Source organism: Carettochelys insculpta, chromosome 2, assembly GCF_033958435.1.
Source record: "Carettochelys insculpta isolate YL-2023 chromosome 2, ASM3395843v1, whole genome shotgun sequence".
In the NCBI taxonomy this organism is placed as follows: domain Eukaryota; kingdom Metazoa; phylum Chordata; order Testudines; family Carettochelyidae; genus Carettochelys; species Carettochelys insculpta.
The window spans coordinates 86,382,353-86,405,554 of record NC_134138.1 but is presented as its reverse complement, the minus strand read 5'-3'; the positions used below and the strand labels follow the sequence as shown (position 1 = coordinate 86,405,554).

The following is a 23,202-nucleotide window of genomic DNA, read 5'->3' as shown; positions in this document are numbered from 1 at the left end:
GCTAAGATTTACCCTCCCTCCCACATACACACGCTTCCCCACCCCCCACAAACATGCTATCAAGCTTTTTCACAAGCATGTGAATATCAAATGTGTTCCTCACTGGTTTAACTGCGTTCCCATTGAAGAAAATGAAAGCTTTCCCACTGTTTAAGGGCTCTTTAGTTATGTGGTTTAGCGAACACTGTGCTGTTCATTACAATTGAGCTGCAAAATAATGGTGGTTCATCTTTAAAAAGTCCACTGTTAATGCCTTTACATGTTTTTTTCCACCATTTCACTTGCTTGGAAGCTTGAGACAATAATTTGTTTTGTATAAAACAGTGCCTTTGCCCTACTTGATAAACATGACTTCCATGTTCCTGCTTTTATAATGAAGTAATAACTAAGCTAAGTTCATTTTGTTTGCACTACCACAGTCAAAGGTGTCAGCAGGAATAGGTGTAACCCACACATAATGGGTGTGGTTCATTGTCCCATGTAGTGGCACCTAGACCGCTTATGGAGAGAAAGGATTAGTCTCCTCTACAAGCTTACCTGTCCACCTGTGGGAGTTTATATAGGCACAGCCCTCCTGAATGTTTGGTAGTTAGACTCAGGTGAAAGAGCTCACACAATGCTCTGAATATCACAAATTACCGAAAACAGTTCTTCTACAGTGAATTACCCAGGACACAGAACCCAGGAGACAATTCATATTGAATTAAAACAAGTGAAACTGAATAAAATATGTGCAAAGATGTAACACATGTATGTTCAAGCTCCTGAAGAATGCTCTCTCTCTTTAGACCAGCAGAAATCATCAGCATATGCTCTGAACTCCAGTTGAGCCATGTAAGTTACTTCAAAATACAGCAAAATCCTAGCATCAGTATGGCTCTGTTCTATGATTCTGAGATAGTACTTACATCACACTCGGTTGATTTTCCAAATGCAGCTAAACTGACCAAGACAATTAGATTGTACATACAAACAGCAAAAATCTGCAAGTGGACTACAGCTAGTTAACTGGAACACTGGATAAATTGGCATTTAATACTTCCCGACTCATTGTAAATTGATCCAGTGGTTTCTTAAGGCTAATAAATGGGATGAGGAAGCATGCTATTTTAACTGTATTTTAGAGGCATGAAACCTCTTCAATCCACGGTTCACAGATGTTTCCCTGGCACATATTAAAATGAACTCAAGATTTTACAGACACCATGTTCATAAAACAAAAAAGCTAAGATGGTTAAAATTAATATCCCATAAATAAAACATGCACTGCAGCATATATTAAATGACAGGTCTCAGACTTTGCTTCATGCAGTCATTCACAAAGCTGCCAGAACATGTGTGATTCATTAAATCCACCGAAGTGTACTAGCTCTTCCTGGCATTATTCATAATTGAAACATTTCAATTTTAGTTAACAGAAGAGAAAAAAACTAATTTAAAAGTAAAACAAGGAAATTAGTTTGGTGTTTCTGGATTACAATCCCACAGTGCCTTCAACCAGCCATATTTAGCCTCAGGGGGGTTAATTAAAAAAAAAACAGGCAGTTTAACCCACTTGAATAGAATTTTTTTTAAAGCAAGAGCTCTCTTTAATCCTAGATGCCCATCACTGTACCATATGAAGTTCCTACAGAAATGCAGCAACAATGTTTCAATTTAGCAATTTATATCCTGTATGTTCAGTCTGATAATTCTGTATTCTGTTTTCAGATGGCAAATGTACTGAAGTTTGTGATCTGATCTTAGCCCATTGAAGTTAATGGCAACCCTCATATCCCCACACACTTCAATGGGCTTTCATCCACAGGCCTTTATTCAGTGAAATTCACTGCACAATGCAGAAGGCAGAAGTAATCACCTTTTGTACAGGGGATGATAGGGTGGCTGGCAAATAATGGCACAGAAGTTTCAGTCTCTCCTATACAGTGGTGTCTCCTCATTCAGGTTGAATGTTCCAGGGCCAATGCATAGCTCTCTACAGCGTAGAGGGTACATGGAAGACTAGCAGCTCCAGTTACTGGCTGCAACCTCAAGCCCCCTGCATAACTCCTTCTTTGCACAGGGACTTAAACAGTGCGGAGGACCTTATGTGGGTCCTCTACAACTGGATGATCTTCACCTTTAAGAACTTCATACCTCCATTACCTCACCTACAAAACCAGGCTAATTTGAATCCACTTTCCTAAAGAGCTAAGATCCTGTTAAAATTCTACACAGGAACTAAATACACGCATCCCTCGTTACATGAGTGCAATTGGTGCCCAACTTTCTGCTTATAGGCGAAAACTCGTAAGAGGGATGCTAAATTCCCATTAAAATACATGTAAAAGACTCTCATTAGTTTCTAGTGCTCCTAACTCAGTGACTAAGCGGCAGCAGGTGGCACTCCTTTTGAAAGGTAAGTGAACTTTGGGTTGGGAGTGGGCAGGGTTAAAGGCTGGGGGCAGTTTGGGGCCATCAGTGGGAGGGAGGGTTAAAACCTGGTGGGGGGTAGCGTCCGAGGGGCAGACAGGGGGCATTAAGGCTGCAGTGGGCTGGGTCTGGGGGCAGGGGGTTTCAGGCTGCTGCAGGTTGGGTCTGTGGGGCAGGTGGTGGGTAAGGGGTTAAGTCTGCTGCAGGCTGGGTATGTGGGCTGGCTATAATTCTTTAACATTAGGTATCAAAGGCTTAGAGTGAGATTTAGGCTTCTGGCTTAAGTTAGCTCTGAGTACACTTATCCCTCGTTAAACAAGTACTTTATTTACGAGTACTCGCTTAAACAAGGGACACATTTACTGACCTTTTGTTCACTGGATGAGTGAACTTCCCGCAGTAACGTGAGACTTACCCCTCCCCATGGCTCCAACCCGCCACAGCCTGACCACCCACGCCCCCGCCAGCTCCGCAGACCCGAACTGTGGCAATTTAAAGCCCCATGCCCACCCCTGCATACCCAAACTGCCAAAACCTAACCCCCCACCGCCAGCCCCTTTGCACCCAAACTGCCGCAACTGAAATCCCCTGCCGCCCCGCACACCTGAACTGCTGCAGCCTAACCCTGATGGCCCCTCAGACCAAAACTGTTGCAGACTTAACCTCCCCCCTGCCAGCCTCTCAGACCCAACCGGCAGCAGCCTGAACCCTGCTCCCACCACCCAACGCGCCACCATTTTTTAACCCTCCTTCCCACTCACGTCCCCAAACTGCCCCAGCCTTTAACCCCCCACTACCCCAGGTTCACGTACCTTTCAAAAGCAGTGCCATCTGCTGCCACTCTGAGCACCTGGAACCAATCAGAGACTGTTACACATATGTTAATAGGAATTTAGTGTCCCTCTTACGAGTTTTCGCCTACAAGCAAAAAGTTAGGAACCAATCGTGCTCGTACAGCGAGGGATGAGTGTATTATGTGCTTGAACCAAGACTGTGAAATGATACATGCTTGCTTCAAGGTAATAGAGCTTAGCAATATGCATCTTGGTACTGGTTGGCAACACATGATAAACATGTGACCTACAAACAGACAGATGTTAGCATGTTCATAGAGCTAGCCACAACTGATATATCAAAACTATGACACAAATGGTTGCATTAACTTTTGGAAATTAAATACAATCAACCAAAATACTATCATGGATAACCGGAATCTTAATATTGGTTGACTGGAATACCAGCTATGAACAGGAGGCTGAGGCTTAATCAGATACAGTCCAGATTTTTGTAGGTGGTCTGGAAAAAAAGGGTTAGAAAAGACTTAACCCTTTCCTAGGTGGGATATTGGGGTGATAAGATGGAACCTGGGTCTGGTGCTTCCTTTTAGGAGGTTCTCCACTGACTTTGTTTCCATCTTCACCTACACTGTCTTCCATCAGGTACTGAATATGGACAATGCGATACTGTAAGCTAAGGTGTGCTTTATGTAACCCTTCTGTTAATGCCAGATGCCTGCCAGAAGGGCCGGGTTCAACTCTTGTGGGGTTTTCCTATCAAGGATACAACCAACCGGCTCGAGCCCCCACCCAGTGGCCTGGGACAATTTCACCCCCGTGCTGGGTGTCTGTAAGGCAGTTCTCCCCCCCCCTCACAAGCACAGAGTTTGAGATAGAAATGGCTTGTTTAATGACCGTAACCTACCCCAAGGTTACAGCGACAGATGCAGTATATCTAAGCAAAGAAGAGACAAACCCCCTTTACCCAGATACCATCCCCATATGCAGTAGAACCCAGTCTCTTGCTGGGGCTCTTGGCCCTTTTCCACACACACACAGTTACAGGGTGTACCCTCTGCGGTGCAGTCCCAAACTCAAAGCCCACAGATACATCACCAGGGCAATACTAGCTGTTCACTTGTCTGTAGCCTCCCCTTGCTGTCACCAGCCGTCTGCCAGTCGCCGTCGTCCGCCGGTAGCCGTTGTCTACCGCCGCCGCCGCCGCTCCTACCGGCCGCCGTCGTCTACCGCCGCCGCCGCTCCTACCGGCCGCCCGCCGGTCGCCGTCGTCTACCGCTGCTCCTACTGGCCGCCTGCTGGTCCTGCTGTTGTCCGCCAGTCCTAACCCCACTGCTTGGGACTGCCCTAAGGCAGAACCCAGTGATTTCAGCTCTGTGTGGCGTCAGCTGCCACTCTGTGATTTCAGCTCTTGGTATTTTTAGTGTGGGGTTTCACAAACACCCTAGTATCCAGCTCTATCTTTTAACAGGTGGGGAAGATTAGTCAAGCCAGGCTTATAGCTATATGGCCAAGGCATAGGCAGGGCCAAGACACTCAGCAAGCTGGCTCAACCAGTACCCCTCTCCCTGTCTCTCACAATGCTTTAAACCAGGGAGCCCTGTGTAATCAATGTCTTACACAGCTAAGGCGACTGCCCTGTCCCCCACAACAATCCAGAGCATTGGTGAGATCTCACAACTCCCGCATTAAGTGTCAGCTTAAATTGTGATTTTACAACTACATGTTTACAATAGACCAAATCTTATGGCTTACTTGCTACCCATTAGGCTTTGCCTGAAAAGGTATTACACATGCACACCTTTTGCATTCTTATGCAGAGGACCTCTGGGAGACTTATTTCTCCCAGCCTTCAGCAGCACTGCATTCCTTTTGCCACATTCCCTACATTTACTATACATATCTGTTCTTGTACTTACTTTCTTTTCTATAATTTTTGTACGTAAACACTAAATAAAATGTCCCCACATGTTTCAGCAGTCTCACAATTAATAATACCTTACATAGCCACAAGAGTAAGGTGCCTGTTACCTTTGACAAGTGCACTCTGCACCCTACATTACTCCCACTGCAACTTTGTGAAACCGAACACAAAAGTTGATTATAATGGGCTATGTCTACACTTGTCCCCCGGTAATCAGGTGATGGGAGATTAGTAATGAAGTGCTGTAATACATATGCAGCACTTCATCAGGCAAATTCTCCCCTGCGGCAACTTCGAAGTGTCAAACTTTGAAGTGCTGGCATGCGTGTCGCTGCAGGCACTTTGATGTGCCTGCGCTACTTCAACGTGCCTTTACTTCAGAAAATTTTGGGGAATAAAGGCACTTAGAAGTGCCCACGGCTACACGCATGCTGACACTTCATAGTTGGACACTTCAAAGTTGCCAAAGGGGAGAATTTGCATATGCATCGCAGCACTTCATTACTAATCTCCCATCACCCTGATTACCATGCGGCCAGTGTAGACATAGCCACGGGATTGCAATTAGTGTTTGTTTTTAAATATAGCCATGGGGCATGTGTGTAATGTTTTTCTTCCAACCTAAGGCTAATAAATATATCAGGGATCCATGAACCACAGCAGTGACTCAAGAAAGCTCCAAAACAAAAAACAAACAAACAAAACAACAAGGACAAGAATAACAACAAAAACATCTGGGCTGCGACCACACTTCTTCTCTCTTTCAGAGGGGGCATATTAATGAGGGAGTTTGGAAGATACTATTGAGGCCCTGACAGGAATATGCAGTGCTTCATTAGCATAATGGTGGCCGTGCATGATTCGAAAGTGCCGCTTTCAGAATGCATGCCGCCCAAGTAGACAGGGGCCTTTCGAAATGACCCCCGACTTTGAAAACCTCTTCCTATTCAGTTTTAGGAAAAAAGGGCTTCCAAAGTCAGAGGGTTTATGTCTTTATGGGGCGGTGTGTGTTCCGAAAGCCTCATTAGCATCTTCTGAACTGCCTCATTAACATGCCCCCTCTGAAACTGGCTACTTCTCTGTTCTTGGCTGTAGCAGACAGCAATACAAAACAAGGCCACCTGTGGACATCTAAAACTGTTTCCAATTACAGTAATTGGAGAAGAGGGAAAGTTATCTTTAAATCTGCTTCATTTGCAGCCCCAGAACTTGTACATTGTTTTTCCTTTACTCCCTTAATATTTTGTTTCTTGCATAGCCAAGAAGAGGCTGCAAGTGACTTTCCTACCTGTATCTTAAAGAAAGCACTCTGCCTAAAAATGAGTCAAAATAATTTAGTGCTCATGCTGCTTCAGTCAGAGGCAGAGAGTAAAACAACACTAATGAGCATGGAAAAAAGAGTTGCAATTACTGATTTGTGAAGATTTTCATTAAAAAGTACATCACTTGAGAGCCTAGCATAAATTAACTCCTCTGCCAAATCTTGAATAAAAGTTTTGATTATGGCTATCCACATTCTAGAGGATGCATCGTTGCATAAAATGAAAAGAGCAAAATATAAACATCATGTCAATGCTTAAATAGTCATTGTGATAAGAACCTGAAGCTTTCTGGAAAGAGCTGCACAGAAGAGTGACAATAAACTATAATGTATTAGTTCTATAAACCGTTTTGCTGAGAAAACGGGATGAAGCACAAATAAACATTGAGATAGAGAAAAAAACTCTTTACTCTTATATTTGGTGTGTCAACAAACTAGCTTCTGATTCTTATCACAAGGTTGACTGTGTTTAGTTTCACATTTTCTAACTGAAATAGTGAGAATCCATTGTCCTTGACTGGTAGGACATTGTTAAAAAGAAAATGTCATTACTGCAAGAGACCAGCAAGGGGAGTAGTTACACTTTGAGAAGTTTCTACGTTCACCAAGAGTAAATTACACAGAAATGTAAAACCATATAAAAATACTGATGCTGAGTTGCGTACACAATAGAAATAAAAGTTATTTCAATGTTAGGAATTAGAAAGGCTGAGCCTTTAAAGATTACTGTGTTCCTGAATGAAAAGTGAGACAAAGACACTCGTTCTTGGACTAGTTCATCTAATCATCTCATTAGATACCCTCTGGTACGACGAAGAGGAGACAAAATCCTTTAGATGGTCATTCTTCCTTTAAACAGCGACAACCATCTCTTGGCCAAAGGGAGGTAAATTTTAGAACAGGCGCTGCTGATAAGTAGACTGTGTGAAATTTGTAAGTCTGTTTGAATATGGACAGCTATTAAGGATAGCAGAAGTTATAACTATTCAAAAGAGGGAATGGGTTTTTTTTCTATTCAGACTTCCTGGTTAAGGACAGATAAGTAGGGCAGATTGCAGAAGATGATCCTTGACAATTGCCAGTGAATAGCCCTTTCAGCAGCATAGCATCCTGCAATACTGTACAACCCTTTTTTTGGCATAAGCGGAAGTGGTGTGGTAGGGTATGGAATGTGTTTAGCTTCCACATGTACTGTCAGATCAGAGGGACACTTGAAGTCCACTATTTTGTCAGCATCTGGCATAATCTACACTCATCACGTACAGCAACATCCTTGAGCAATGACACTGCTCAACCTCAACCCAACTATACCAGCATAAGGGACAGAAGGGCCTTAGGTTGTGGGAGGGAAGTGGAAGAATTGCTCTGAAGAGAAGAAAAGCTTCAGGCTGTGTAGGTTCACTGTGAGTGCACTGAACTCAGCATTTGGCATTCAGAAACTGTATCCTTTAACATGGGGGTGGGGGGGCATCTGGCAGACAGTCTGGATCTGGTCAGTGGCTTGCCTGAATCTAGACCCCGAGGCTTGGTGCTCCTCTCCCCAGCATAGAGCCCTGGGCAGGATGGGAAGTGGGCAGCCCCAAGCTTTGCAGGGCAGATCTGGTGTGCAGAGGGAAGAAACACGGCCCCCACATGTTGCTGCTCCTCCTCTTCCCACTTCAGGGAATGTGATGCCAGAAACTGCTTGTGGGAGGGTTTTCCTGCTGCTCCCATTGGCTGCATTTTGGCCAATGGAACAGTGGAGGGAGGTACTTGGAGTTACAGGAGGTACAGAGCCAAGCAAGTGACACCCCCCACCCGCTACATCACAGCTGTCCCTCTCACAAGTTTCCCCTCCTGCCCAGCTCGCCCATGTCTTGGCTCGCTGCTGCACACCACTCCCACTCAGGTCTCCCACCCCGACCTGCTCCTGCCCCCACTTCCCTCTCTGCTCTCCATCCCTGGCCTGCTCTGCACCCCTCTCTCTCCCTGTTCTCACCCTGTCTACTCCTGCCACCCCACCTCTCCAGCTCAGTTTTCCCAACCCTGGACTACCCCTGCACCCCCTCTTGCTCAGACCCCTGCCCTTGGCCCATTCCGCCCCCAACCCCAGCTCTGCTACACCCAGTCCATTCCTTCACCCTCCTTCCTGGCCAGACTCTGCATCCACCCTTGCTCCTGTACCTTCTCTGCGGGCCAGACATCCCACCCCCAGCCCACTGCTGCACCTTCCCTGCCTTTCCGACCTCCCACCCTCAGTCTTCTCCTGCACCCTTCCCTCCTGGCCAGACACCACAGCCCCAGCACACTCCTGCACTCTCCCACCCTTCCAGATACTCTACCCCGCGCCTGCTCCTGCACCCTCCCTACCAGCTGGACCTCCACCCTCATGCCCACCCCAGATGAGGGAAGGAGGACATGGAACCCAATTAGCTCCATTAGCACACATCATAGACCACTACACTATGGGTGTGTCTACACACCGCAAAAATAACTTCCAAGTTGCTTAGTGCAAAGTACAACTTCAAAGTAAGCAACCTTGAAGTTGAGCATCTACATACACCCTACTTTGAAGTTAACCTTCAAAGTAGAGCACTATTCCACTCCTGGGAATGGAGTAAGGACTTCGAAGTTGGACTCCCTACTTCTAAGTTCACTTGGAAGTAAGGGAAAATGTGGTAGACTCTCTGGTGGCCACTTCGAAGTAGTGCCTAACTTCAAAGTTAACTTCCAAGTTAGTTTCAAGTGCAGACACACCGTATGGGAATTATAGAAATAAAAATTAAAAAGACTGTTCGTTTTCCACCAAAACCACCATCACAGCTTCACCTTCATTTTCTTTCATTCCTGTTACCCACCCCAACCTAACCAATCAATCTGTCTGAGACAGAGCCAGCATAAAAAAATGTAGCACCATGTCCTACACAACAGCAGACTCCTGTTCTGTTGGATGAACAGCAGAAATAAAATTTCACTCAAGAGTTCTCCACTGATAACAGCTTGCCTCCACCTGCATACATTTAATTAGTTATATAGGCCCTAAAGAGCCCAGATGATCCTGACTGCTATTATGAGTATTATTCTAGGAAAAACAATGAGAAGTCCTGCGACACCTTAAAGACTAACAGAATTTTTGGATCATAAGCTTTCGTGAGCAAAGACCTACTTCGTTGGATGCATATGCAGACACAGACTAACACAGCTACCCCTCTGATATTATTCTTGAGTTAACATTTGAAAGACTATCAGAAATTTAACTCAATAACAATAAATGTGAAATATGTCCTTTCCGAATGGAAGTACTGAAAAAGGAAAAAAACAAAACAAAACAAAAAAACCAAAACCAGAAACTTTCAATAAAAATTCTATTAGCTCTCTTTTCAATGAAGCAGAGTGTAAAAATGGCTTTAGTATAAAAGCAGCTTCTATAGTTCTGAGTTCATAGTAAATATCCTTCAATGCATTCAGAATGTGACATGGAAGGGTAACTTTAAAGGTCCATTTTCAGACTTGCCCTTAAGTATCAACAAGATGGTAGCAGCTATTTAGGCTGCGTCTACATTTGCATTCCTCTTTTGAAAGAGGCATGCAAATGAGGGACATTGAAAATGCAAATGGGTGCAGATTTACATATCTGACACCTCATTTGCATATTCTTCTTTCAAAAGAATAAAAGCTGTGTTGATGCAGCTCTTTCAAGATTATACCCCATACTTGAAAGAACCTTTGTCCCATAAAAAAGGGAAGAAGGGTTCTTTCAAAGATGGGGTTTACTTTCGAAAGAGTTGCATCTACACTGCTTTTCTTCTTTCGAAAGAAGCCCTTTTGAAAGAATATGCAAATGGAGTGTCAGATATGTAAATCTGCACCACATTTGCATTTTCAATGTCACTCATTTGCATATCTTTCGAAAGAGGAATGTAAGTGTAGACGCAGCCTTAGAGTACTTGAACTCCTGAAACAAGTACCACTGCTTGGAATATATATACATCAATTTTCATGTGGTTTTCAAAAGTCTATAGTCAGTGCCTTAAGTTTCTCCTCTTTATACATTTTAGCAATGTAAACAATGAAAAAATGAAAATGGTTTTCTCCACCTCTCCTTATTTTAACATTTACAGTAGATTGTATATTTGCTTATATTAATATGCAACATAAAATATAGCAGATTATAACATTCTGCTCCTCTCCCTACTGCTATAACAATAACTTCACTGATTTTATTTACTGTATCACGTCATAGGAAAGAAGAATATTTTCTATGTAGCAGTGTGTGCAGGAATGTAAGGTATTTACAGTACATCTGCCTCTTACATACACATCCATACAGACTTTAAAAAAGTTAGTGAATTACCCAAATCACATTTCTCGTAAAATTGGTCATGTTTTGGGTTGCTGTGGACTTTTCTTACAAGCTTGAGAGAGACAGAAATATGGGTAAAAAAGGTGCTTACCTCTAATATGACATTGGCAACTAATAATTTCTCCTACAGATAACATTGAGCACTCATCTTACATGCAGGTGTTTTCAGTTTGTGAGAACCTATGTGATTTTTGCAAGGGAAGCTAACTGTCACAGCTATAGTAGGCTTTCTACCCTATTTTAAGGCAAGTCTCTTCCCACATTTGTCCCTGGAGGAACCGTGCTTATGTCACCTTCTAAGAATTCAGCCTAAGTATATCTTTTAGATCCATGTGTCTTATCAGCTGTGAGCCATTCTGTTAAATACTTGAGAATTTGTGTCCCAGAGCAAAAAGAATTTGAAAACAGATTAGAGCGAGAAATTTGTGAGTTAGAATTCATATTCAAATTCGACACATTAACACGTGGTATGAACAGAGACGTCAATTACCTCACACATTACAAGGACTACCAAAACAAAAAAGCAGTAAAGTAGCACTTTCAAGACTAACAAAATAATTTATTAGGTGAGCTTTTGTGGGACAGACCCACTTCTTCAGACCACAGCCATACCAGAACAGACTCAATATTTAAGACACAGAGAACCAAAACCAGTAATCAAGGTTGACAAATCAGAAAAAAAATTATCAAGGTGAGCAAATCAAGAGAGCAGAGGGGCACGTTACCTACAGCCCCCAACTCAAACCACTGCAACGCATTATTAAAGACCTACAACCTATCCTTAATCAGGATGCCACACTCCAGTAGGCTGTAAGTAACAGGCCTGTTCTCTCCTGCAGACAACCTCCCAACCTCATGAGGATTCTCACCAACAGCCACAGTCTATGCCACAGGAACACCAGTCCTGGGACTTTTCCTTGCAACAAAGCCCACTGCCAGCTTTGTCCCCATATCTATTCTGGAGATACCATTACTGGACCTAACCAGGTTAGTCACAGAATCACAGGCACATTTTCATGTTCCACAACAAACATCATATATGTCATCATGTGCCAACAATGCCCAGACACTTTGTATATTGGACAGACTTCAAACCCTCTCAGGCAAAGAGCAGACATCAAAACACTCCTGATCCACAAACCAGTTAGTCTACATTTTAATGGAGTGGGCCATTCTGTTAATGACTTAAGAGTTTGCGTCTTATTGAAGAAGAATTTTCACACTGCTTTGGAAAGAGAGACTGCTGAACTCTCTTTCATATTCAAATTCGACACATTAACACGTGGTTTGAACTGGGATGCAAATTTTCTGGGACATTTTTGGGGCTCTTTTGCATACTTGGCTTAATCTAATTCTTGACCTCCCCCCCGCCCCTCTGCTCTCTGATTTGCTCACCTTGATAATTTTTTTTCTGATTTGTCAAGCTTGATTACTATTTTTGGTTCTCTGTGCCTTAAGTACTGAGTCTGTTCTGGTATGGCTATGGTCTGAAAAAGTGGGCCTGTCCCACGAAAGCTCACCTAATAAATTATTGTTAGTCTTTAAAGTGCTACTTTATTGCTTTTTCGTTTTGAAAGTATATAGACTAGCATGGCTTTCTCTCTGTTACTGATCTACACTACAAGGACTGCTTCCCTGCCTTTGATACTTCTAATTATCTCAGGCAGGACAATTAACATCCTCCCACCCCTCATTCCCTCCTACGTATTTGATTTGTCAGTTTTTATTGCAATTTTGTTTTGGTCCTCTGAACTTATTAAAGTCAGTCTGTATTGGAAATGAAATTGATCTGATGGAGTCTGTCACACGAATGCTCATCACTGAATAAATCATTCTGTTAGTCTTTAAAGTGCTACAGTCTCCTGTTTTGTTTCGTTGAAGTACAGACTAACACGGCTACCTCTCTGTTACTATTTATCTGTGAGAAGTCCTGTTCGTCTTCAAGCGTTTCCTCCCACGTTTTTTCCAGTGTCCCAGTGGTGCTCTCATTAAATGCTTCTTATAACCATTTAGTTGTATAGGTGTTATTGGGTTCAATGCACACTTTTCACCAATTTTCTAGCATACAAAACAATAATGAAAATGCAATATAAATCTCCTCAAATTCAACATTTTTTTGATCAGCGGAGGGTTCAAGACTTGGTTAGCAAAGATCATTACACAAAAGATTTTGAATGAGCCCCCCTGAAAGCATAATCAGGTATAGATGGTACCAGAAAGGACCAGGTTCAATAAGTCCAGCGTACCTTTTCTAAATAAATAAAATGCATGGCTCTGTCCTGCATCCAGAGTCACACTCATACTTCCCATTCTTAAAAACTACAATTTAACCTCTCTAGTCACCTTTCCAGCTGTTTCTCAGAACCCTCTGTAATATGAAACCACCAAAACCTCTTACTGGAAAACACAAGCTTCATGTCTTTATAGAGAATAAAGTTAGGAAACCTCAAGTCCTTGCTGCTGTTGGCAGTCCTGTCTGACAGATTCTGTGATTAGGATGGGAAAACTAGGCTAGAGTCCCACATCCTTCTGGACAGAGCCCCATGTCCCTTTGACCATCACTTCCTGAGTTCACATCCAGAATTCAAAGTTACCTTTTAGCTCAGGATGACCCAACTGTGCACAGACTATACATCTCACATTCTCTTTTCTTAAATACATTTTAAATTAATTGTTTAATACAAGTTCCAAACCCGGAAAACAAACTCAAACCACTACATACACACAGGGCAGATACACACAGAGATGCACATGTAACTTAATCCACCCAGAACTGGCTGTCCCACTCCATGCCCATTCTGCTTTGAAACAGCAGAAACTTATTTCTCTCCCTAAACTTGGTGAGTCCAGCTCTCACAGCTAACTTAGTCACAAAATGTAAAGTTATCAGCAGTCTACTTACCAGCTGCTTGTCTGTTTACACCTACTTCAACTACAGAGGATTTTGCACCCAGTCTGGTTCTGATAAGCTGCCTTTTCACAGAATACATCTTGCTCGATCACGTTCTTCCATAATTACCTGACCCAACCGGTATTAGAAAAGTCAACAGAAAGATCACAACTGAATGCAACAGAAGCTGGATCACACCATGGCCATGTCGACACTAGCCCAAAACTTCTAAATGGCCATGCAAATGGCCATTTCAAAGTTTACTAATGAAGTGCTAAAATACATATTCAGTGCCTCATCAGCATGCGGACAGCCACGGCACTTCGAAACTGGCTCGGCTCGCCGCTGCGTGGCTCGTCCTGACGGGGCTCCTTTTCGAAAGGACCCCGCCTACTTCGAAGTCCCCTTATTCCTATCAGCTCATTTGCAAGGCCATTTCGAAGTTTTGGGCTAGTGTAGACACAGCCCATCAGTGATCATTTTAAAGTTTGTACAATTTTAACATTAATAATGTGGTATTCATTGTTATTGATGAAGTTATAAAACAGTCTCAGAGAGGCAGCCATGTCAGTCTCTGGCTTCACGAAGAACAAGCAGTCCTGTAGCACCTTAATGACTACTTAATTTATTAAGTAATGAGCTTTTATGGGTAAAACCCACTTCAGATTATTAGATATTTAGAATCCAGGGTATATATGGGGGGGCAGGGAGGGGTGAAAAGGAGGAAAAAAAGGGTTACCTGACATTAGTAGAACCAGTACACAAAGCAAATTAAGGTAATTAGAGCACAGCACACAGCCTACTTAAAATAAAATTAATAATTTTAAAAGTTCAGCCCTGGCTTGCCTGATCTGGGCTGTGAGGCTCAGGGCTACACATCCCCTGAGTCACCATAGGCTGGATGCTGGGGAGAGGACCCCCAAGCCTCATGGGCCAGATCCAGACTGTGGTATGGGGGTTCCCCACTCATGATATAGACAAATCCATTAAGCACAGTGCTAATCAATCCAGCTCACCCTTCTATTGGGAGTCAGGGTCAGCCTTAGGGATGAGCCATCAGATGGAGTGCCCTGAATACAAAGTTTAGGATACACTATATTAGGCTGCTGCCAGTCTCCTTGCAGGGCATTGGGGAGTGCAACAAACCCTTTTCTACCCTAGATAGCAAAATTCCTACGGCTGGTTCTGTCTGGAGTACTTGGGGAACCATGTGTGTTTAGGTGTGCTGGGTCATTCCACCTCTACCCACGCTTCCTCTGGGTCCAGTAGTATCGTCCATCAACTTCAGCTAGTGAAAACAATGAACCTTCCCCCTCCTCCACAGTGGAGCTACTCCTGTCATATGTAGCTTTCCAGTCTGTCAGGTATAATTACAACGGATAGCTATGTGTAATCTGGTGTCACCAGATGTCCTGACAGGGACAGTCTCAATATATGGAAGTTGGTCTTATATCGGTACCTATTATCACCTGTCCCAACCTGATTCTTCCACACTTGGGCTGTGTCTACAAAGAGGAATGCAAATGAGGGAAACTGAAAAAGCAAATGAGGCACTATTTACATATCTCATGCTTTATTTGCATAATCTCTTTTCAGAAGCGATTCTTTTGGAAGAAAAAAAGTGTAGATGGGGCTCTTTCGAAAATAAACCTCACCTTTGAAAGAACCCTTCTTCCTATTTTGCTTCAGGAAGAAGGGTTCTTTTGAAGATGGGGTTTATTTTTGAAAGAGACCGTCTACACCGTTTTTTTTACTTTCGAAAATATCTCCCGAAAAGAGATTATGCAAATGAAGCATGAGATATGTAAATCAGTGCCTCATTTGCATTTTTTATTTCCTTCATTTGCATTCCTCTTTCAAAAGTTTAACAGTAATAAGTCACCATATTCCTGGAAATTATAGGCTGGTAAACCTGACTTCTGTGATAGGCAAACCGGCTGAAAGTACGGTAAAGAACAGAGCTGTAAAGCACATATACGAACATGATTTATTGAGGAAGAGTCAATACAGCTTTTGTAAAAGGGAAAACACACCCCTACCTATCTACTAGAATTGTTTGAGGGGAGTCATTGAACATGTGGACAAGAGTGATCCAGCGGTTATGCTGCTATTGAACTTTTAGAAAAACTGTGCAAAGTCCCTCACCAAAATCTTTTAAGCAAAGAAAGCAGTCGGGAATAAGAGAAATGTTCTCTTGAAACGGTAACTTGCAAAAAGAGAAAAAAACAAAGTTTAGGAATAAATGATGAGTTTTCACAGAGGAGAGGGATAAAGAGGGGTCCTCTATGCTGTTCAACGTATTCATAAATGACCAGGAAAAAAGGGTAACAGTGAGGAGGCAAAGTCTGCAGATGATAAATAATTACTCAATATAGTTTAGTCCTGTGGTGTCCAACATGTTCTCAGCAGGGTGTGGCAAAATGCAGCTCAGCAGAGCCACACATGTGGATCACCCCTCCCACCACTCCATGCATGGGTCCCACCACTTGGTGGGACAAGCGCATGGCAGCAGCAATGGAGATGGCTTTGAACCACAGACTCCTGTGGCTCTACACAGCGGTGACTCCAGCTGCAGGGTGCTCACGCGGTGGTGACTCCAGCCATGGGGTGCTCATGCAGCTCCAGCTGCACCAGCAGTGACTCCAATCACAGGGTGGCTCCAGTGAATAATGGGGGGAGGGGCATGACATCTGGCTGGGGAGGGCAGCGCCTGGTTTGGGCGGGGGTGGATGCGATGATCCATTCGATTTCTTTCCTTGAGTCCAAAGCAGAGTGTAAAGAGTGACAAAGCGATTCCACAAAACCACTAACTACTACAACTGCTATTCCTCTCTCAGCATTACCAATTTATTTCTTCCTGTTTTTCAAATAAGTGCTTACTGGTTATTATTCACTAGATTTATTATTGTGAAAATATCCAAGATGAATCTTATTTTGTTTTCTGGCATATCTAATCTCATTACTTGTCTTTGCATTATTTATCAGTCAGTGCTTGCTATGCAAAAGGGAGTACGCTGCATGTTCAGGAGCTGTATTAATGAAGATGTTAAACAATAAAAATTGGTACTAAATTGAATTCCTATACCAGCAGCACATTGGTCCACTTCCCCTACATCTCAGTTTATTATTGCTCTTTATTTACAGTCCTTCAACTAACGTCCACGTGTCTGTGTTCCTACGCCAGTCAATCTAATTTAGTTTTTTTCAGGTAAGTTTTCATAAAACAGTAAGAAATGCTCTACTGAAATCCAAGCATATACTACAGCACACTCCTGTTCATGTGAAATCTGTTATGTGCAGCATGTATCTCATGCTGGGGGAAATGGAAGTGCTCCAGATAATGCAGAGATTCAGAAGATAGAGCTGATCCCCCTGACTGCAAACAGAAGGACAAGTTCCAAGGGGAGGCTGTTCTGCTGATGAAGGACTCATACAACAGAGCAGGAAGCTTTATGCAGCCTCACTGTCATGGAAGGGGAGGGGGCAGAGCTGTGACAGCAGAGCTGAAGAAGTTTCCCTGAAATGCTGCAGGGCCAGTGACACCTGATCCCCGCAGATGCAAAGTGTAGGGAAGGCGGAGATCCAGGCAAGGCAAAACAGAGGCTCCTGGCCAGGACTGTAAGGAGGAAAATGAGCTTCTGGCTAGGGAACAGGTCACTCCGCTGCTGACTGGCTCCTGCCCTGTCCATTATCCAAACTACCTATTACCCACTTAAAAATCCATGCTCCCCAGGCTATCCAGAGAGTTGAGAGCATGCTGTATACCTAATGTTTCCCCTTCAACAATTAAATTTGTGATCCTACCAGGAAAGGAAACAGACCAGATAGATTTACTTTTTATATGCCTATACTGCTTACTGCTGTATTACTACAACTGGACAAAATAATCAAAACTTCCAAATCTGCTTCCCCCAAAATATTTTGACCCATTTTCAGAGTTTGTAAAACTTCTGAAATTTGCTTTTAGTTTCATTGAGCCCTCCAATGTCACTGAATTTGTTTGCTTGTGGGGGACATTTGCCCCATGGATATTGAAAAATCTGCTGAAGGAAGAATGAAACCCATGCAGAAGTGATATGGTCCAACAGATTAAGTACTGGATTGGTAACAGGAGATGCTGAGTTTCATTCAGGTCTCTGTCATTGACTGACCTTAAATGTAAAGTATTAAGAGCCCTGTTGCAGTGATCTCTTGAAAGGATTCGTAAAATGCCATATGAAATTGATCTTTCAAGTTGCTGAGCCCCACAAAGCACTTCAGCATACATGAGAAGCCCCACTGATTTTAACAGGGAAACTTGTGCTCAGAATTAAACATGTGCTTCAATGCTTCAGTTTTTAACGACTTGCGGGAACTAATTAATACCATATTGTATTATAAATCCTATTTCGAAGGTCAGTGTCAGCCCACATTTTACAAATGGAAAAAGTGAGAGTTAAAGTGTACATACAGGTGAATGCCCATGCACACAATATGCTCCACTGACTACAATAGGGCTCTCTACAAAATCAAGTACAGGACATATGTAAGTTTCCCCTTGTTTTCTTTATGACTCATAGCCAGCACTAACACATTCTAAAAAATACACTTATTAGTTCCCTGAAAGCCTTTTCTTACTGTATTACTGTGACTTTGCTTTCATCATTTTATTTCAAGTATCTCTCTGTTTTACTTTTTTAAAATGCTAGCTTTGCCACTCAGTGTGCCTGCAGATACAGACCTGTCTGCATGGGCAAAATGCAAAAACAACAGGGGTGTGTCTACACTAGCCGGCTACTTCAAAGTAGCCGGCACAACATCGAAATAGCACCTGTCGCATCTACACGCGCCATGTGCTATTTCAACGTTCAAATCGACGTTAAGCAGCGAGATCTCGAAATCACTATTCCCATCCGGAGATGGGAATAGCGCCCTACTTCGACATTCAACATTGAAGTAGGGTATGTGTAGACAGTCCGTGCCCTGCTACTTCGAAATAGCAGGGTCCGCCATGGCGGCAATCAGCTGTGAGGCAGAGACGTGTTGTCCAGCCCCTGCGGGCCTCTACGATCTCTGCGCCCAGCGGTTCTTAAAGCTGCATGGACCCGGAAACCCCGTAGCAGGAAGCTGACATTGTGTAGGCAGCAGCCGTGTCACGAGGTGCCCCTGCACAGGCCAGATGGACACCATCATGGCAGCCAGCCAGCCTCCCGAGCGCCCCCAGAGCTCCCCCTCCGGGCCATCCCAGGGCTCCCAGGCCTCCAGCCGGTGGGTTAGGAAGCGGGGCCCCTCCTGGACTGACTCTGAACTCTGTGACCTGCTGGGGCTCTGGGGGGAGCAGGAGGTGCTGCATGTCATGGGGAGCAAGCGGCAGAATGCAGAGACATTCACCTGCCTGGCTGAGGGCCTGGCTGCCCAGGGTCACCCTGTCTGCACTCCTGATCATACCAGGAGTAAGGTCAAGGAGTTGCGGCAGGGTTACGCCTGGGCCTGGGACTCGGCCAGCCGGTCTGGGGCTGCCCCCGCCGCTTGCCCCTATTACCGGGAGCTCAGGGCTATCCTGGGTCCCCAAGTGTAGCCAGACATGAACCCCCCATTTGGCCTTTTCTTCCTCTCTCCCCCACTGGGAGAGAGAGAGAGAAACAAGCAGGGGAGACAGGCAGCCTTTGATGTCCTGGGAACGCAGGTGTGCTGTCTCACCCAGCCTCTCTACTATACACAAAAACCAGACAGTGAATGGGCTAGCTAATGGCCGCCCTTCTGGCTGATCTCAGTAATTGACACGCCTCGATCACTTCCCCAGGAAGATTGGGGAACCCCGCCCATCACCTCCAAAGGTGCCCAATTGTCCACAATTCACAGGTGCAAATTGAGCCTTGCATCTTCCCTGGGAAACCTGGGGTTCAAACACTCTCCTCCCAATTGGCCACTTGAGACCAGGAAGAAGCCTACGTGCCACAAGGGGTATAAAGGGGCTTGGCAAACCACCCCCCCCCTTTGAGTTTCAATCACCTACACCTGCTGGCCAGGTCTGGAATTAACTCCCGAGACTGGGGATGCCTGGTTCGTATCTACTTCTTCCCGAGGGATTGAGAGAATCTGGGTCACACTGGATCTAGGAGGCAGGGGTAAGAATTACACCTGTATTACACTTCTTTCCTATAGGAATTGAGGGAAAGACTCTGGTTCCACCAGGTCTAAGAGGCAGGGGTGAAAATCACACCTGCAACTTGCCTTTCTTGTGTACACATTAATTGTATTAGTTTAAGCTAGCTAGTTTGTCTAAAACTTTTCTTAAGTTAAATTGTGTTGTTTCCCCTTTAAAAACTGCGAGTACTAACTTGTACTTTAATCATTTGTCTTAGTTAAATTGTTTCTATCTTTGTATAAATAAAAGTAACTGTTAAAGCCTCTCTAAGAGTAATTTTCCTCTTGCTGCTGTACCCGAACTAAACACAAACCAAAGAACCCAGCCTGCCCTGGCTGCTTAGCGTAGCTGCTGGTGTAGCATCACCCCCCGACCCCTTTTTTGCCTCACCAGACCTTTAGCTGGCACCTGGGCATCGGCTCACACCAAGGCACCTCCTCCCCCCCAGCCACCCTTGACACCATGGCCGACGAGCCCCAGCAGGCCTCGGAGCCAGGGTTGGGTTCGGAGGCCAGCCCTGTACCCCTGGGCTAGAGCCGGGACCCTCCACCCCAGTCACCGAGTGGTCCAGTGAGGAGGGGGAGCTCATGCTGGACATCCCATCCCACAGCTCCAGCCAGATGTCCGCTAGATGAGCCTCTCTTGATCCTGGCAGTGCACCGTTGGGTACGTACTCCACAGAGCACAGATCCCCTGAGCATGGGGTGGGGGCACCACTTGATCGGGGGCCCCCCACATGCCCACAAGACCCCAGCCTGCCATGGCCTGGGCAGACCATGGCCCAGGGACGGTGCCACAGCCACCCATGCCCAGCAGCATCTCCACCCATGCACAGTGCCGTGCCCCACCCCTGGTGTGAGGTGAGAAGGGAGGACCACTGGAAGAGGCCAACCACAGGATCACTGCACGCACCAATGGGGGATGGAGGGGGACCACAGGCCCTTGGGGGGATGGGGGGTGGGCCACGGGTCAGGGCTGGGTACTCACGGCCTCCCTTCCCCCGTTCCCCCTATTTCTGCAGCCGCACCATCTGTGGTCCCAGACAGCCCCGAGACCACCGGACCACCAACGCCCGGGGTCGCTGCATGCACCGGGATGTGCCCACACCCGCCAGGGCCACCGCCGCAGCCCACATGACCCGGAGTTGGCTGCTGCCCTCCGGCGCCAGGCAGACATCATGGAGTGGAGACTCCAATTTGAGGAGTGGGAGGCCGCCTGGCGCCGGGAGGCCTGACAGGTGTTTATGGCCACCTTCAACTGGGTAGCCAACACTTTTGAAGAGCTGGTGGCCCGTCTGCCCCCTGCTGATGTCCTCCGTGCTGCCCTCCCCGCTGTCCCACCTGCCGCCCCACCCACCATCTCCACAGGGCAGGAGCCACCTGGGGCCGATGACTGGGCTGAGGACCCGCCTTGGCCATACCTCCCCGTCCTCCCAGCCCCCTTTGCCAGGGACCCCGGCTCAGGGGGGAACTGGCCACTCAAACGCGCCGGGGGTTGCACCCTTCCACCCCCGCCCCGGAATGACGGGCTGATGTGCGGCCTGCCCACATCTCCCCCCAGTATATAGCTGTCCCCGCCCTTGCATATACTTATTTATAGTTGACGCCCCTGTACATATTTTATTATAGCTGTCCCCACCCGTATATAGTTATTTTCAATTATTCTGTTTTATTTGGTTTATATATGCCGAAAAGAGGTGAAATTTTTGGTTATGTAAATAATGACAGTTTTATTTTTCAAAAAACCTGTGTTCTGGGTGCTTTTGGTGAGGGTGGGGTGTGGGGCAGGGATGGCCTGGGTGTCACTCACTAGGCCCCCTGGTCAAAGTATTCCCTCAGGGCCTCCCGGACCTGGACCCCATCCTCATGGGCCTGGTGGCTCAGGGCAGCGGCTGGCTGGGGGTAGACTGTTCCAGCCTCCAGCGCCCAGCCCCGCACAAAGGCCTCCCCTTGCTTTCCACCAGGTTGTGGAGCGTGAAGCAGGCACCCACAACCTGTGGGACGTTTTGGAGGCCCAGGTCCAGGTGTGCTAGGAGACAACGCCAGCGGCCCTTCAGGTGCCCGCAGGCTCGCTCGACCACTTGGCGGGCATGGGTGAGTCGGGCGTTGTGGCGCTCTTGGCTAGCATTGAGGTGGCCTGTATAGGGCCGCATAAGCCAGGGCTGGACCGGGTAAGCCGCATCCCCCACAATGCAGAGGGGTAGGGTGGTGGTATCCCCCAGAGGGATCTCCCTCTGGGGGATGTAGGTCCCGCCCAGCATAGTCCCGAATTCTGGAAAATGCGTGCGTCATGGGTACAGCCGGGCCAGCCCACGTATACGTCCTGGAAGCGGTCACGGCTGTCCACCATGGCCTGCAGGACCACAGAGTGGTAGCCCTTCATGTTGATATAGCAGCCTCCACTGTGGTCTGGGGAGCGGTTGGGGATGTGGGTCCCATTGAGGGCTCCAAAGCAGTTGGGGAATCCCTTGGCGGTGAATCCCTCAATGGCCGCGTCCAGGTCCCCAACATGGATGACCCTCTTCAGCATCAGGGCACTGAGTGCACGCACCACCTGTGGAGAGGGAACATGGGTGCCTGTGAGGGTTTGCAGAGTGTGACCCCCTCACCCAGGTCCCCCTCACCCAGGCTCCCCTCCCCAGGGGGTTCAGACCCAGGCCTCCTTACCTCCATCAGGACAGCCCCGACTGTGGCCTTTCCCACTCCAAACTGCTGGTCCATGGAGTGGTAGCTGTCTGGAGTGGCCAGCTTCCAGACAGCTATTGTGACCCTCTTCTTGAGGGGAACGGCACGTCGCATCCGCATGTCGTGGTGCCTCAGTGCAGGGGTGAGCCACTGGCAGAGCTCCATGAAGGTTTGCTGGCTCATGCGGAAGTTCTGCAGCCACTGTTCATCATTCCATTCCGCCATAACCAGGTGCTCCCACCACTCGGTGCTGGAGGGGTAGCTCCAGAGTCGGCGGGGCACCCGGCGGCGGGGGAGCAAGAGGGACCGATGGTCTGGGGCATCTCCTGATGCCTCTAGGGAGGGCTCCCATTCCACAAGCTGCTGGGCGGCTGCCCAGGCAGCATCTAGAAGGGCGCCTGCTCTGCAGGAGGCGGCTTGGAGGGCTTCCAGCTGCCGCTGGACGTCCATGTCTGTGGGCTCGAGGTCCGCGAGGCTTGTATCACCAACGCAGGGCTGCTTGTGCGGTACAGGCCGGGTATGTCTGGGAGGGGCCCTTTAAGGGAGTGGCTTGCAGCTGCCCTGGGAGTGCTAGTCTGCTCTGTGACCCCGTGTGCGGGCTTTCTTGGCCCCTTATTTCGAAAGAGGGGGCTTATATGTGTGGACTCTCTGCATTTCCTTCCGGGGCGGCTCCTTTCGACGTTCCCCGGTGCTACTTCGATGTTGAAT

The 23,202-nt window shown here is 46.4% G+C and overlaps 1 protein-coding gene across 3 annotated transcripts in view; it reads right to left on the bottom strand.

Moving 5' to 3' along the window:
• The window catches only part of CHST9 (carbohydrate sulfotransferase 9), a 132,054-nt gene that overhangs the window by 58,153 nt on the left and 50,699 nt on the right, over nt 1-23,202 (bottom strand). The window contains exon 2 of one of the 3 annotated variants that reach the window (XM_074987255.1): nt 3,225-3,262. The exons of the other annotated variants lie outside the window; for them this stretch is intronic. Coding sequence (XP_074843356.1) covers nt 3,225-3,243 — 19 coding nt within the window. The 5' untranslated portion in view covers nt 3,244-3,262. The remainder of the gene's footprint in view (nt 1-3,224; nt 3,263-23,202) is intronic. 3 annotated transcript variants of the gene reach the window in all.